Consider the following 14,857-nt stretch of genomic DNA (forward strand, 5'->3'; position numbering starts at 1 on the left):
ACAAGTGAAGTTTATATTCTTAATTAGTGGGCAATCCAATTTAAGGCTCAACTGTCACACACATGTAGTTGCTGTCACAACAAGGCGGTCATTCATTTCGTAATCGCGCTTTCGTAACATCGCCTGTTTTTTCCCCGTAGTTATAACAAGCGATTTCATTGGATTAAAATTTGTTTCTAATGACGCTTTCTTGCCGAAATCTGCTACAAGTTTCGTGATTGGTCAATTTTGAGCACGTGACCTCAGGCAGCCAATCAAGCTGTGATACAAAGCTCGTGTTTGATAAATTTCAGAAGTTAGCGAAAGATTTTTTGTTAAATCGTGTTATTCTGAACGTTTTAAGCAGGAAATCACGATATATATTAAAAATATGGAACTTCGCGAATGTATCGTGCTAGGTTACGAGCTGTGACAAAGATTTTTCATGCATATATTTTTGCATTAAACGTTGTGTCCGAGCCGAGAATTCAAGGCGACGAAAGCCGAGATGTCATTTGACTTACATTACACGCGATCGCACGAAACGATGGAAATAATAACTTAGATGTAAGTTTGATTACTTTTAGATATATTTTTGTTGATTTTATTTATCACTTTGTATAATATATTTAAAGATTTGCTTAAAATAGTCTTTATTTTGCTCTTTGACATGTTCGATGCGGACCCGTTGTCGAAATGTGTGTCCGAGAACTTTATTTTCAATAACATCGCGGGAAATAGTGAATAATTTTTTAATTTATTGATAAAAAATGATAAATTAGAATGGAATACGTATTTCAGACATTGTGAAATATAAAAATATATACTATTTTGACGTGACGTGAGATAAACACGTAGGCCTATTGATGATTTGAGATTTGCCGAGCGCGCTCCCCCGCCTCGGCCTCGGTTAAACGGCTCATCGTCTATAACGCCCACCAATTATTTGGACCCCATTGGTAGCGCAATAGCGAGCGATCACTGTAGATTCTTTTCAAACTTGAACACTTTTTATACCTATAGAAGAGATGCGGTGCAAAGTTTGAATTCAATAATGGATTTTCTGAAAGAATACAGCTGCCTTTTTCCCTTAAAAATATGTGCAGCCTATAACTTGAAAACTACTTCATGGATTCTTTTCAAATTTAGGTAACAGTGTCCATATTAATGGAAGAGGTGCAGTGCAAAGTTTGATTTTGAAATGTGTCTTTTATGAAAAACATGATGTTTTTCATGTTGTAAACTTTTTTTACTTCAAGATTTGTGCGACCTATGACTTGAAAACTACTTCATGGATTCTTTTCCAATTGTGGGTACAGTTAATAATGACAAATTTCTACTAGTCCTTATGATACCTTAACTATTGGGCAGTTTGGCAAGGACTACAGGACCAGTGCCAATTTCTGTCGCCGTTTGATGAGGCAGCAATTGAATTTTATTTCTTGTTTTCAATTAAATATGTTTGTAGAATGTTTCATTTTGTGACATGTCTTAATTTTAGGATGGTGAGGGATCAGACGACGGCTATGATGATGACGACAGTCTGTCAGACTGGAACCTTCGTGAGTTTTCATTGTTACTCTTTCACCAAATGTCTACAATAACTTTGCTTGAGGAATGATTATGAAACTATATTAATGATTGTGCAGAATGATGCATAAATCTGTAATCGTATTATGACCTCAGCTTTGTTTCCCATTTGTTTTACATGTTAGGAATGGCAAGTAACATACAAACCAAAAGGGAATTGATGGCTCAACATTCTATGTCCCACAACTTAAATAGTGCCTGTCATGACAAGTTGAGAGTTTACAATCAATCAACTGCAGCTCAGTGGCTTTATATCTTGAATTCTACCATGAATTTGGAATTTACTCGATTCTGATTGGTCAATCAGAGGCTATTAAATCACAATAAACCCCCTCTGATTGAAACAGCTGGTTTGACGGCCGCATCACCGCGGATGCTAATATTCATAGAATAGTACTATTTTCAGTCATTGTCGGTAGGCATATTTAAATAATTATATCTACAATTATAGGTTACAAAATCCCCAGATGCGGTTACTACAATATTCAAAGGATGTGTGGCAATACATTTCATGCAGAAAAACACGATAGAAATCAACAAAGGGAACGTATTTATGTTTTGGAGACAACAGAGAGCTTGGAATTTTGGCGCTTTTCTATATACGACTGTGATGTCATAACTTTTGCGTCACAATGAGCGATATGACGTCATAATAGTGACGTGCGATGTGGAGCGAAAGCCTTGCAAAGCTTGCTTTGTTTTCTTTAGGGATGCCCACCTCATGTTAGCTTACCAAATTGCTGTGGTTATATATGCTTTCAATGCCTTGTCATATGTTCGAGTGAAGTATTACGGTGTCAACAAACTGCTTGAGTATATACATCACCATATTTTGTTCTGCGATTCCGTCATTCATATCGTTAACCCACTCAAAACACTGAACTTAACCCATGCCGCTTCACTCAGTATATTTGCTTACACCAAAGAGTTCGCGTTTTATTTAGTCATGGTAGAATGGAGATAAACATACTGTGTTTTCAATGTAGAGCTAGGTTACCTGTAGATTTAACCGCGCTAAATTTAACATTTGAAACCTCACGCTGCGCGTTCGGTTCCAAATTCAATTTAGCGGGGTTATCTCCTAATTGGTGATAGTGTTCCCCATCCTCCTCCATCAAGTTATTTTTTACTTTTTTGCACCAGTTGGATTTCCAGGTTAGGTTAGGACAGCAGCACCCTATTCTTCTTGTCATACGGGGTGGAATGTGGAGAAGTTTGTCAGGACCAGTGACCTGGTTGATTGTTTGCCATTGTACCGCATCAGCTTCTGAATCTTTGTTTATGATATCAACCACTGGTTTGTTTTAGCCAGATTTGATGGCAGGTTGCATCATGTATCTGGAATATTCTTGAGTCCAGCGTAAAACAACAAACTCATGTTCATATCACATGTCTGATTAGGCTTTTGTGTGTGTACACAAGTCTGATTGGAGAAGCATCACAACCTGTACCTACAATTATGTCCATGCCAGAAACCTATGATTGTGGGTTCGAATCCCGGTTCGCCCTGATAATGTTTCTAGGTTTGTCAGCACCATACCCGTGCTCGTGGGTTTCACCGAAGTGGTAAACGTTTGAGACCTGCATCACTTTGGGTTTTCACCAAATGCCTACAGAAACTTTGCTTGAGGAATGATTATGAAACTATATTAATGATTGTGCAGAATGATGCATAAATCTGTAATCGTATTATGACCTCAGCTTTGTTTCCCATTTGTTTTACGTTAGGAATGTCAAATAACATACAAACCAAAAAGGAATTGATGGCTCAACATTCTATGTCCCACAACTTAAATAGTGCCTGTCATCACAAGTTGAGAGTTTACAATCAATCTACTGCAGCTCAGTGGCTTTATATCTTTATATCTGGGTGATGGTATTTCCAGGTTAGGTTAGGACAGCAGCACCCTATTCTTCTTGTCATACGGGGTGGAATGTGGAGAAGTTTGTCAGGCCCTGTGACCTGGTTGATTGTTTCCCATTGTACCGCATCAGCTTCTGAATCTTTGTTTATGATATCAACCACTGGTTTGTTTTAACCAGATTTGATGGCAGGTTGCATCATGTATCTGGAATATTCTTGAGTCCAGCGTAAAACAACAAACTCATGTTCATATCACATGTCTGATTAGGCTTTTGTGTGTGTACACAAGTCTGATTGGAGAAGCGTCACATCCTGTACCTACAATTATGTCCATGTCAGTGTTTGTTATTGTAACTGATATTCAGTGTTCCCGTTTACCAGTATTTACCAGGTTTTTCACCGGTACCATTAGGCTTGGACTGGTAATTCATGTGACTGCCAGTCCCTTTGGACCGGCCAATAAAGTACCATATAAATTTTTGTTGTTGAACAAAACACTGGCGATATTCAAATAAGTATATTTTTTATCGAAGTCAGCTTACCATCAGGGTTTCCCGTTGTCCATTTTAAGTACAAAGAAATAACATTTTGCTTTGGTTTGAGGTTAAGAATATATATGTAGCGACATCGTACAGAAATATAAAAGAAATAGAAGAGTAAATTGTGACTGAACTTTGTGTGAATGAAGAGTAGATCTAACTAGGTTACTTTGCAGTCGAACATGATACTGAAAGAATTTAAGCCAGGTAATTTTCATATGTTTATTTATTTGTGGAAAGTGGGACTGACAAAAATTAGGGGGGACTAGTAATTTTTAGTGTTGCCAGTCCACAAGTACTGGCAGTTTCGAAAGCCAGCGGGAACACTGATATTGTATCAACCATTGTATCATTGTTCCAGCTTTTCACATACTTGTATCATGTTCTGCTTCCAGGAAAGTGTTCTGCAGCTGCTCTGGATGTTCTAGCTAATGTGTTCCATGAAGAGATCCTTCCAGTTCTTCTTCCTATTCTGAAGGAGACTCTGTTCCACACGGATTGGGAGATCAAGGAATCTGGCATTCTTGTATTGGGAGCTATCGCTGAAGGCTGTATGAATGGCATGATTCCACATCTGCCAGAGCTTATCCCTTACCTGATACGCTGTCTGTCGGACAAGAAGGCGCTGGTTAGATCCATCACGTGTTGGACGCTCAGCAGATATGCTCATTGGGTTGTGGGGCAACCGCATGAAAACTTTCTAAAACCTTTAATGGAAGAGGTATGTTGAAAGGATGGATTATTGTTGAAATAGATGAGTTTTCATTATGTGGAAACGTTATTTTAAATGGTTACTGGTCACATTTTGAGTTCATCTGAAATACTAAGCAGCTTGTCATGAAAGAAATTTGCATAAAAGTCTTTTGATATTGTTTCAACAAGTTTAAAGAGTCATTCCGCCTTACCAAAGTATTGGCAAAACCTTTTTGAGAACTCACAAATAGTGTGGGACAAAAATATCTGGCAAGCAGCAATACCCAGGTCTTTAACTGAAACATGAAGCCGTTACAGGGTTTAGAGTTCCTTCCTTAAGGCATGGAGAATGCCACAGTGAAGGTGTGTTACCTGTGCCTAAAGGGCACACTGAGAAATATGAATAAGATATAAATGGCAAGGATTATCTTCACCTGTATTATGTTCACAATAACCTAATGTGATAGTGCGTGACAGTTAGTGTAACGATATTGATTGCAAGAATAAAGACAAACAGCTTATTCTATTAAATAAATAATTCTCTTTTGCACACATATTTCCCAAAATGCCCATCTGATGTTTATGAGTACCCAGCACCTCACAGTTTGGATAAATGAATGAAAAAAATAGATTTTTATCCCTGCTTTGAGGGACCATCATTGTACTTCATAATGATTTATGTCCTTCGAATGTTTGACAATGTAAATCCCTGTGTTGGTTACAATTGGTCCCCAGCATCTTATGCTGGTCGTAAGAGACAACTTAGTGGATCCTGTGTTCAGGTTCAGCATCATCGTATCCTGATGGCATGGATCGTTCCTCAACATAGTGATCACTGGATTGTCTGGTCCAGACTTGATTATTTAATGGTAGTTATGAGGATACCATGAGGTGTGAAACAACAAACAAACAATGAATGAATGAAAAAGATGCTGAGTGTGTGGTGATGTGATGTGTTGTGTTCTGCTGCAGCTGTTGAAGCGGGTGCTGGATGCCAACAAGCGAGTCCAGGAGGCAGCCTGTTCAGCGTTTGCCACCCTGGAGGAGGAAGCTTGTACAGAACTGGTTCCCTATCTCGGATTTATCCTAGAAACACTGGTCTTTGCATTTTCCAAGTATCAGGTAAAAAAATTTGCTGTTGATTTGTCAGTCCCAATGTCCAGTAGAAATATTGTATATCTTTTGACTTTGCAAGCGTTATCTGACCCATACTGGGTGCATGCTTTCAGTTAGGCATAATGTTGATCTTAAGAGGTAAATTGAGGTCAAATGAAAATGAAATAGCGTGCAAATGAAGAATCGTCATTGCTTTGCTTTCATGGGGGACATGTTACTGATCTTTGCAGTCTGTGCCAAGTCTTTTTGCGTCTGCTTGCCTGAATATGTCTCTCTGCATCATTTTCAGTTGAGTTTGTGTTATCACATGGACTTTTATGACCTGAGCGACTAGACCAAACAGGATTTTACTTGACTCCATGTTCAGACACAGAATGTCTTTGTTACCATGTGTTTGAAATAATTTTAAAACCCAACAAGAGAGTCAGGCAGATGACCCATAAGTGATTCCTTCACATCTTTAAAGTTACCTGCCCGCATTCAGATGTAAATATTGAAAAATCACCAAAATAATAAGAGAAAATCATTTCTTGATTTAGTTGAAATAATGCACACAATTGCTTGAGAATCTACAAGAAGTTATTATAAAATTGAATACTTAAGTAGTCTTAAGATTATCTGGAGGAAAATTTCATGCAGCCCAACAGAAAAGTTAAAAGCCACGGGCAGGCGGGTAGGTGGGCAGGCAGTCATTTTGTACACTGTTGGCTATATGAAAGGCACAACAATTATGCAACCAAATTATATTGGGTGATCAAACTCTGTGACTTGGCTGATTGCCTGTCATTGTGCCCAGATTACGTGGTTCGCCGTCATGGTTTCAGGAATTGGAATGCCAAGACCACACTCTGTTCTTTTCAGGTCACATGATATCTCTGAAACATTCAAATGTCTGCTCATAAAACAACACTCATTCTCTCTTGAATTAGGTAGAGCTGTAGTTCTCAAGATTATGTGATGCAATCACTTGGCATGGGTCTAAGCTCTGACGTGGCCATTAGTTTGTTGTGAGTGAAATTAGTGTGTGAAAACAAGTCTACCAAAAGCAGGGATATATGTATGGACCTACCCAGAGGCTTATTTTTTTTTCCCCAAATCTGCAGCCAATGGCAGTACAAATTTCCAAATTGGAATTACATCCCAATTCTTGTAGTTAAAGTCAGTTTTAATTGTTATTGTTTTGTATAACTTGTATTTCACTGATAACAGGACCTATAAAGAGGTTTAAAAAGGCCTCAGTGCTTAGTTTTACTCTATTGCATTGAATGCAGTGTTACAATGGCTCCTAACTTGCGAAAATAGAACTTATACAAAACACCAAACTTTGTGGGGGAAAAGGATGACTTTTCTTTCTTTTTTTCCAGTGTTTAAGGGCACTTAGTTTGAATCCTGAGACAAATTCCTGCTCTAGTGAACTGAAAAGTGTATGTTTTTGGTACTTGTTTTCTGACCTTCCAGGAATTAGTTGGCTTTATCATAACTGTTAGTGATTTCTGTTTTCAGCATAAGAACCTGCTCATCCTTTATGATGCTATTGGAACTCTTGCAGACTCTGTCGGCCACCATCTGAACAAACCAGTGAGTACACCCATATTTATGTTGTAACTTATGGTGTGTATTGACGGACATAATGATTCACAGCAATTTGACATTGACATGGTACTTCGTATCAATATACATCTTTATCATTATTGGGCCATATTCATATGTTGTTCAGATTTATATTAGGGGCTAGTCTTTGTTCATGTCAAGAAGCAATTTTTGTTTGTGTGGTGGAGATGTGGATCGTCATATCCTGAATATGGTAATGAGTAGAGGTAGAAATAATCCTGAAATGATTACTCGTGTAATTATTTTCTAGGACACCCCTAAAAGGGATCGAATGTTATTTGCTTTGGGGTTACCTTGACATTATAGACTGTCTGACTCAGGCTATGTGATGATCTGTCCCTGGTACTGAGACATGTTAATGGCAGTTATGATGATACCATGAACTCTCTCTTACTGATCTTTGTGAAGACAGCTGTTCTCTGACACTGCCATGCTGTCTCCATCTTGTCCACACACTCTGTACATGGATAGGAAGTAACACACCATGAAAACACACACATCCTGTTTCATTCAAACACACATTAATGATGTATTCTTTGTAAATTCTTTGCCCAGTACAATATTCTTTCGTTTTCTGTCCCTGCCATGCCATCTCTGTCTTGTCCATGCAACCTGTACATCGACAGCAAGTAATATGTGAACTTTCTTGCAGGAATATGTCAACTTGTTGATGCCACCTCTTATACAGAAGTGGAACATGCTAAAGGATGAGGACAAGGATCTCTTCCCTCTGTTGGAGGTGTGTGGTATTTCGGATTCTATGGAATTGGGAAAGTATCTTGATGAGAAAAAAATGTTGAGAATGTCCCTTATAGAATAAACATATATTGAACTGCATTAGTATAACAAGGACAGTTGTATTTATTTGGTAATGTATGGATTTGGTGGCTGTAGGTTCTGTAGTGAGATGTGGAGGCAGTTAAGTGTTTGTTCTGTGTATTCCAGTGCTTATCGAGTGTGGCTACTGCCCTGCAGTCTGGCTTCTTGCCCTACTGTGAACCTGTGTACAGAAGATGTGTCTCGCTGGTCGAACAGACTCTCAACCAAAACTATGTAAGTCAGCATGTTACCGTCTCTGTAATTCCGCTCCGCTGTTGGGTAGAGAACAGCAGCTGTATATTTGACAAGATGTGATGACTTTTTTTCATATGATAATATATGATTCAATTTATCGTACTGTCTGATCTTGCCTCACCACTCGCAATGCAATGCAATGCACACATCACCACCACACCACACCACACCACACCACACCACACCACACCACACCACACCACACCACACCACATCACATCACATCACATCACATCACATCACATCACATCACATCACATCACATCACCACCACACCACATCATCACCACCACACCACATCATCACCACCACACCACTTCACATCACCACTACACCACATCACCACCACCACCACATCACCACCACCACACCACATCACCACCACCACACCACATCACATCACATCACCACCACACCACATCACCCCCACACCACATCACCACCACCACACCACATCACATCACCACATCACCACCACAACACCACCACCACAACACCACCACCACAACACCACCAACACCACACCACACCACAAACAGCCATGACATGGAAATTCCAGAACAGCAGCTGTATATTTGACAAGATGTGATGACACTTTTTCATATGATAATATATGATTCAATTTATCGTACTGTCTGATCTTGCCTCACCGCTCACAATGCAATGCACACACCACACCACACTGGACCACACCGGACCACACCACACCACACCACCACCACCACACCACCACCACCACACAACACCACACCACACCACACCACACCACACCACATCACCACCACATCACACCACATCACACCACATCACCACCACATCACACCACATCACCACCACACCACACCACCACCACACCACACCACCACCACCACCACCACATCACACCACATCACCGCCACGCCACGCCACACCACCACCACGCCACACCACCACCACACCACACCACACCACACCACACCACGCCACATCACCACGCCACATCACCACCACACCACATCATCACATCACATCACCACCATGCCACATCGTCACATCACATCACCACCATGCCACATCACCACCACATCACATCACCACCACATCACATCACCATCACACCACCACACCACACCACATCATCACATCACCACCACACCACACCACACCACACCACCACCACCACACCACATCACCACCATGCCACATCACCACCGTGCCACATCACCACCACACCACATCATCACCACACCACATCATCACCACTACATCACCACCACCACAACACCACAACACACAGCCATGACATGGAACTTCCAGGGCAGATTGTAAGCAGCAGTAGGACTGTCCCCTGATGATTACGAGTGTGTCCATCACATATTTGCCATGACGCATGTCCAAACTCAATTTTGAGATACTGAGTACAGACAAGGAACCCACTCCTTCACATACTCTCAACACTGTCTTGCTGCAGAACATGAGCACGCCTGACCACTATGACCCACCGGACAAAGACTTCATGATCGTGGCGTTGGACCTGCTGAGTGGTCTGGCTGAAGGTCTGGAGCACCACATAGAGAGCCTGGTGGCCAACAGCAATATTCTCAAACTCCTCTTCCAGTGTATGCAGGTATGCAACCTTTCAACTTCATGGGAATTGCTAGCCCCAGACTATTGTGCTCAGGACAAGTAAACATCCAATGATGATAGTCCTCATTGACTAGAAGCATTTGCAGGATATAATTCTGAACCAGTTTTGCTACATATTGGAACTGAATAAAATGGACAGAAAATGTACACATTTTGAACATGTAAAAATAAGGTTTCTTCAACTGGGCACACATTGCTTTTGTCTCTTTAAATACAATTTCAGTTGTCAAGCATGTCATTTTATGAATGACAGAGTATGATTTATATGACATGGGTATTTTAAAAATATTTCCTTTTTACTAATATTAATTACTGACATGCATCCTTTAAAGTGACATAACAATGCCCGAGAAACATTTCCTTGTTTCTCCTAGCCTTATGTCCCTACATTGTTAGGGAGTACAGGTAATGATGACAGGCCACTACTGTTTGGCCTTGTGATAGCTGATGTGTTTGAAGATGAAATTAATTTTGTCAAACTAATCGATGATGTTGGTTGCAGGACCCTATGCCGGAGGTTCGACAGAGCTCTTTCGCCCTTCTCGGAGACCTGACCAAAGCTTGTTTCCAGCATGTCAGACCATGCATAGGTGAGGAAGAAATGTTGTCACTTACCAGTAACCAGCCAAAGGATTATAGTTAATACTTGTGAATTCATATTGTATGTTTGTTGGTTGGTTGATCGGTTGTCGGAGGGCTCTGTCATCTGTAATGCCATAGGTGTAGGTATTTGCTGTGCAGATTTGCATTTGAATACCAGATTGTCCCCAATGATGTTTCTAGGTTTGTTAGCACCATACCCATGCTTGTAGGTTTGACCAGAGTGGTAAACATTTAAGACCTGCATCACTCCAGGTTTATTATCCCACATTAAGCTGACATGTCGGTATAACTAAAATACTGTTCTCGTTGGTGTTAAACCAAACTCACTCACTCGTTTCTTAACCAGAATGTGAAGGTATATATGTATTGGGTACAAGCTTGCCATACTGATGTACCTTTGCTCATTCACTTCCCTTTTTCCTGTATGTCCACAATGGATACCATGATGACCAGTCCATGACAACATTAAGCAGTTTAAGTGCATACTTGCTGAGGCATGATGACATTTTACTCATGACAACATATGATTCAATGTATCGTACTGTCTGATCATGGCAAACTGCTTGCACAAGAGATAGTTTTAGAAAATCATTAGTAATTGGCCCACTGTTTATTATTGCTTTACATTTTTCAGGAGACTTCATGCCAATCTTAGGAAACAACTTGAACCCAGAATTCATATCTGTCTGCAACAACGCTACATGGGCCATTGGCGAGATTTCAATAAAGATGGGTAGGTGTTTCTCTGTAACTGTTACTTGCTCAATCGTTCAAAACAATCAATGTTTATATTGAAGTAAATCCTGGACATTGGAATCAGCCCAGGCTAGAACAGGTCCCCAGCAACCTATGCTGGCCATATAGGCGACCAAATGGATCAGGTAGTCAGGCTTTAGTGACTGTTCAGTTTCGTGTCAACTTGTGTTGGAGCGATTGATTTATTGATCACACTGTTGATCAATTGTCTTAACAATTATCAATCTGCTGAAATGTATTACCGATGTAGAGCGTCGGGTGAAATAAGAAATACAAGACTGCAGTTTACTGGACGGGCCATATAAATTCACAATAGCACAAAGTGTGTCCATTAGCCCTGTTTGACGTTTCACTGGTCTCGCATGTCCTCAGATTCTTCCAAAAATAAAGTTATATTGTACCGTTCATAATCGTATCATTTAAATATGCCTGACAATAATTATCATAGGGTTGCAGTGAAAAGAATCTATATCCTATCTTGCCAGGAAGTGATTGTTCAGTTTATGCACTTGTCAAGCTACACTTCATCACAGTTGCTTTATGTTGACCTGTCCCTATGCATGTCTAAATATAGAACATTTCCACCAACTTCAGCAAAAAAACTGTTGATTTTGTTAGTGGTAGTTACTTGGCATTTTCTGTTAATTCTAAACATTTCAACGTTAAGACAATTACAGATTAATTTATTTGTATATATGATATGATTCACAAAATGACACTTTCAAAAGTGCAGCTATCAGCTAAAGACATAACAGGGTTTTTCTTTTCGAATGCATGAAGGTCCTCTGTATCTCCAGGGCTCACGTTTCAGTAAACTTACACTAACCCCTGCATCCAGGGCGTGAAAAACACAGCTAATAAAGTAACATATCGGAACACAAATATCCACAGTTGATCGACTGCCTTTACAAGCCTTTGACATATACTTCGCTGATTGTCTGAAAGTTGGAATTCCACAGCATAATGAATATGCAAATTTCAGACTGACCATTTCCTTATAGGTGCCGACATGCAGCCCTATGTCCAGCTGGCCCTGGGTCATCTTGTGGATATTATCAACCGACCCAACACCCCTAAAACACTCCTGGAGAACACGGGTAAGTAGTGTGTGGGTGCTTCAGTGGCTTTGTCTTACGCTTGTGTCATCACCATTGAGGGGCTCTGTTATGGGCGAAGTAGTTAGGTATGTTCACCGTCTCAATAAGCAGTCAGCTGCTTTAAGATATCTTGCCCTAATTTGGTTTCCAGCTGAAATTTTCCTGAATCTGTTTTTGTGGCTGATTGTTCAGTTGGTTTTGACCATTTGTAAAATCAATTGCCCTTATGAAAGTGAAGGTACAATTGATAATAAATCCAGAATTATATTTGGCTGTATGTCACATTAGGGCAAACTCGGGGAAATGTTTTTCATTTCTGATACATAAGCGGTTGCTGGAATTGTTTTTTCTTGATGGGTCTTACTAATAGTGGTGACTTTAGATTGACATGAACTGGTGAAAACACAGTTGAAACTTCATAGTCATATGAAAATCAGTTCCTGAAAACTAGTTATGTATGTACTGGTGTTATCTTCATGGCCAAATTTTCATAAACAGTATTGATGTCTTTCATCTTACTCAATACACCATGTGACATGAGGGATTCTTTAACCTTGCTAAACGTAATGTCAGTATTGTATCTTCATTGGTAAATTGTGGTTACCATTCTGAAGAGAAACAAATACAGAAAAGGAATTTAATCACATGAGAATTAAGGTGAATTACTCGGCTGCCAATGAATTGGGGTTTTCCATTCTGACATGAACATGGAGCAAGGGTGATGAGAGTTGCATCCCTTGGGTGTGCCACAATCTTTGATCATGTGTTGGAAACTCAGATTCACCCTGAGTATATTTCTTGGTTCGTCAGCTCCATCTCTGTTCTCACAGGCTCACTTAGGGTTTTCCTTTCACATTAAGCTGATACGCCGTGAGATAACTGGAATACTGTTCAAAACTCACTCACTCATTCTGTACTCATAGTTTCATGAAAGTGGCAAACGTCCGAAACCTGCATCACTTCAAACTTTCTTCAACATTAAGCAGACATGCCACGATAAAACTTGAATACTGTTTAAAACGTCGTTCAACCAAACTCACTCACTCACTCTGTACTCATGGGTTTCAGCAAAGTGGTAAACTTGAAAGACCTGAGCCTTTGGTGTTCTGAGCTAACACATGATACCAAATTTGTTCAAGCAGTGTTATTAAATATTGCATAAAAAACTCTTAAGATATGAGATAATGAAGGAAAACAATTTATCCAAATTTACGAGTAATGTATACACTTGAATAATAAAAAAAAGCCACAAAATTGGTACATTAATCTAATATTCAAAATACATGCAAGATTTTTCTTCAGTAAGTTATGCTATGCAACAGGTATTTTAGGGAACCTGCTGAAGAATATTTTAGGTCTCCTGGTTTAGCCTTTGGTTTCAATCCAACTTTGCACTCAATCATGTGATAAATGGTAAATTTGTTTTTATGTTGCATTAACTAGACATTATAATAGAACATGTCATATTTCAGGTGTATGTTCAATTGCTTGTGTTGAAATGTTTCTTTTTCCTGAGAAGTAATTAGTATTTATTTGTAACTCAATATTGCAGTATCGGTATATTAATTTCTATGTACATACAATGTAGATTGTAAAGTTTGACCGCCATTACCTCTCTGCATTTGACAATGTTGTGATGCACTGTCCTATATTTGATGGTGTTTGGCCACAGCTTGTGCAATCACTGGTCTCTCATTGCATGGGTTGTGGTATAGTGTTACTGGAATGAAACCACAGGCTAGCTGTTCTTACTAACAATGGTGGTGTCACAAGTATTGTGCCGTCTTATCATGTTACCATTATTGCACTGATGAATACATTTTCTCATTGACAATATTTGAGCAATTTAATTGATTTTTTGATAAATAACTGATTAAGTTGTTATGGATCACATGTTTAACATCACTATTTATCTCTACTGTTATTTTAGATTTTTCAACATGATTGGTATTTTCACAATGTGACTTTTTACAGTAAATAAAAGATGATTTTAAAAGTATTAGACACTATTTATGGGGAAAACAACATGGCGCGAAAACTCCTGCTTTCTGACTGCACGGTCACAGCGCAGTATTTGATACGAACCAAAATAAGATTGTTCCAAACTGAAATTCTGTTGAAGTAATTTGAAACCTTTTCAAATTTGATAGGTGTTATGCGAGAAGGTTGCCAGTGAATACTTGTATACCTTTATCTGTGAGAATCATACCTACTCCCAAATTGATACTGAGAACTACAGTGTTGAGCTCTACTGTGTTGTTTTCCTCCCTTTGTTGTTGTCTGTGGCGTGTTGTGCTACGTCTTCCATC

The 14,857-nt window shown here is 39.5% G+C and overlaps 1 protein-coding gene across 2 annotated transcripts in view; it reads left to right on the forward strand.

Annotated features, from left to right (window-relative positions):
* Positions 1–14,857, forward strand: part of LOC124133274 (transportin-1-like) — a 37,666-nt gene that overhangs the window by 17,755 nt on the left and 5,054 nt on the right. For both annotated transcript variants that reach the window (XM_048400563.1, XM_046497630.2), the window contains exons 9-18: positions 1,481–1,541; positions 4,368–4,693; positions 5,638–5,787; positions 7,285–7,359; positions 8,045–8,131; positions 8,338–8,445; positions 9,917–10,072; positions 10,595–10,682; positions 11,330–11,428; positions 12,453–12,548. In XM_048400563.1, the coding sequence (XP_048256520.1) occupies positions 1,481–1,541; positions 4,368–4,693; positions 5,638–5,787; positions 7,285–7,359; positions 8,045–8,131; positions 8,338–8,445; positions 9,917–10,072; positions 10,595–10,682; positions 11,330–11,428; positions 12,453–12,548 (1,246 nt within the window). The remainder of the gene's footprint in view (positions 1–1,480; positions 1,542–4,367; positions 4,694–5,637; positions 5,788–7,284; positions 7,360–8,044; positions 8,132–8,337; positions 8,446–9,916; positions 10,073–10,594; positions 10,683–11,329; positions 11,429–12,452; positions 12,549–14,857) is intronic.

The sequence above is a fragment of the Haliotis rufescens genome, unplaced genomic scaffold (genome assembly GCF_023055435.1).
Source record: "Haliotis rufescens isolate VD_foot unplaced genomic scaffold, xgHalRufe1.0.p SCAF_2, whole genome shotgun sequence".
NCBI classification, from domain to species: Eukaryota; Metazoa; Mollusca; class Gastropoda; order Lepetellida; family Haliotidae; genus Haliotis; species Haliotis rufescens.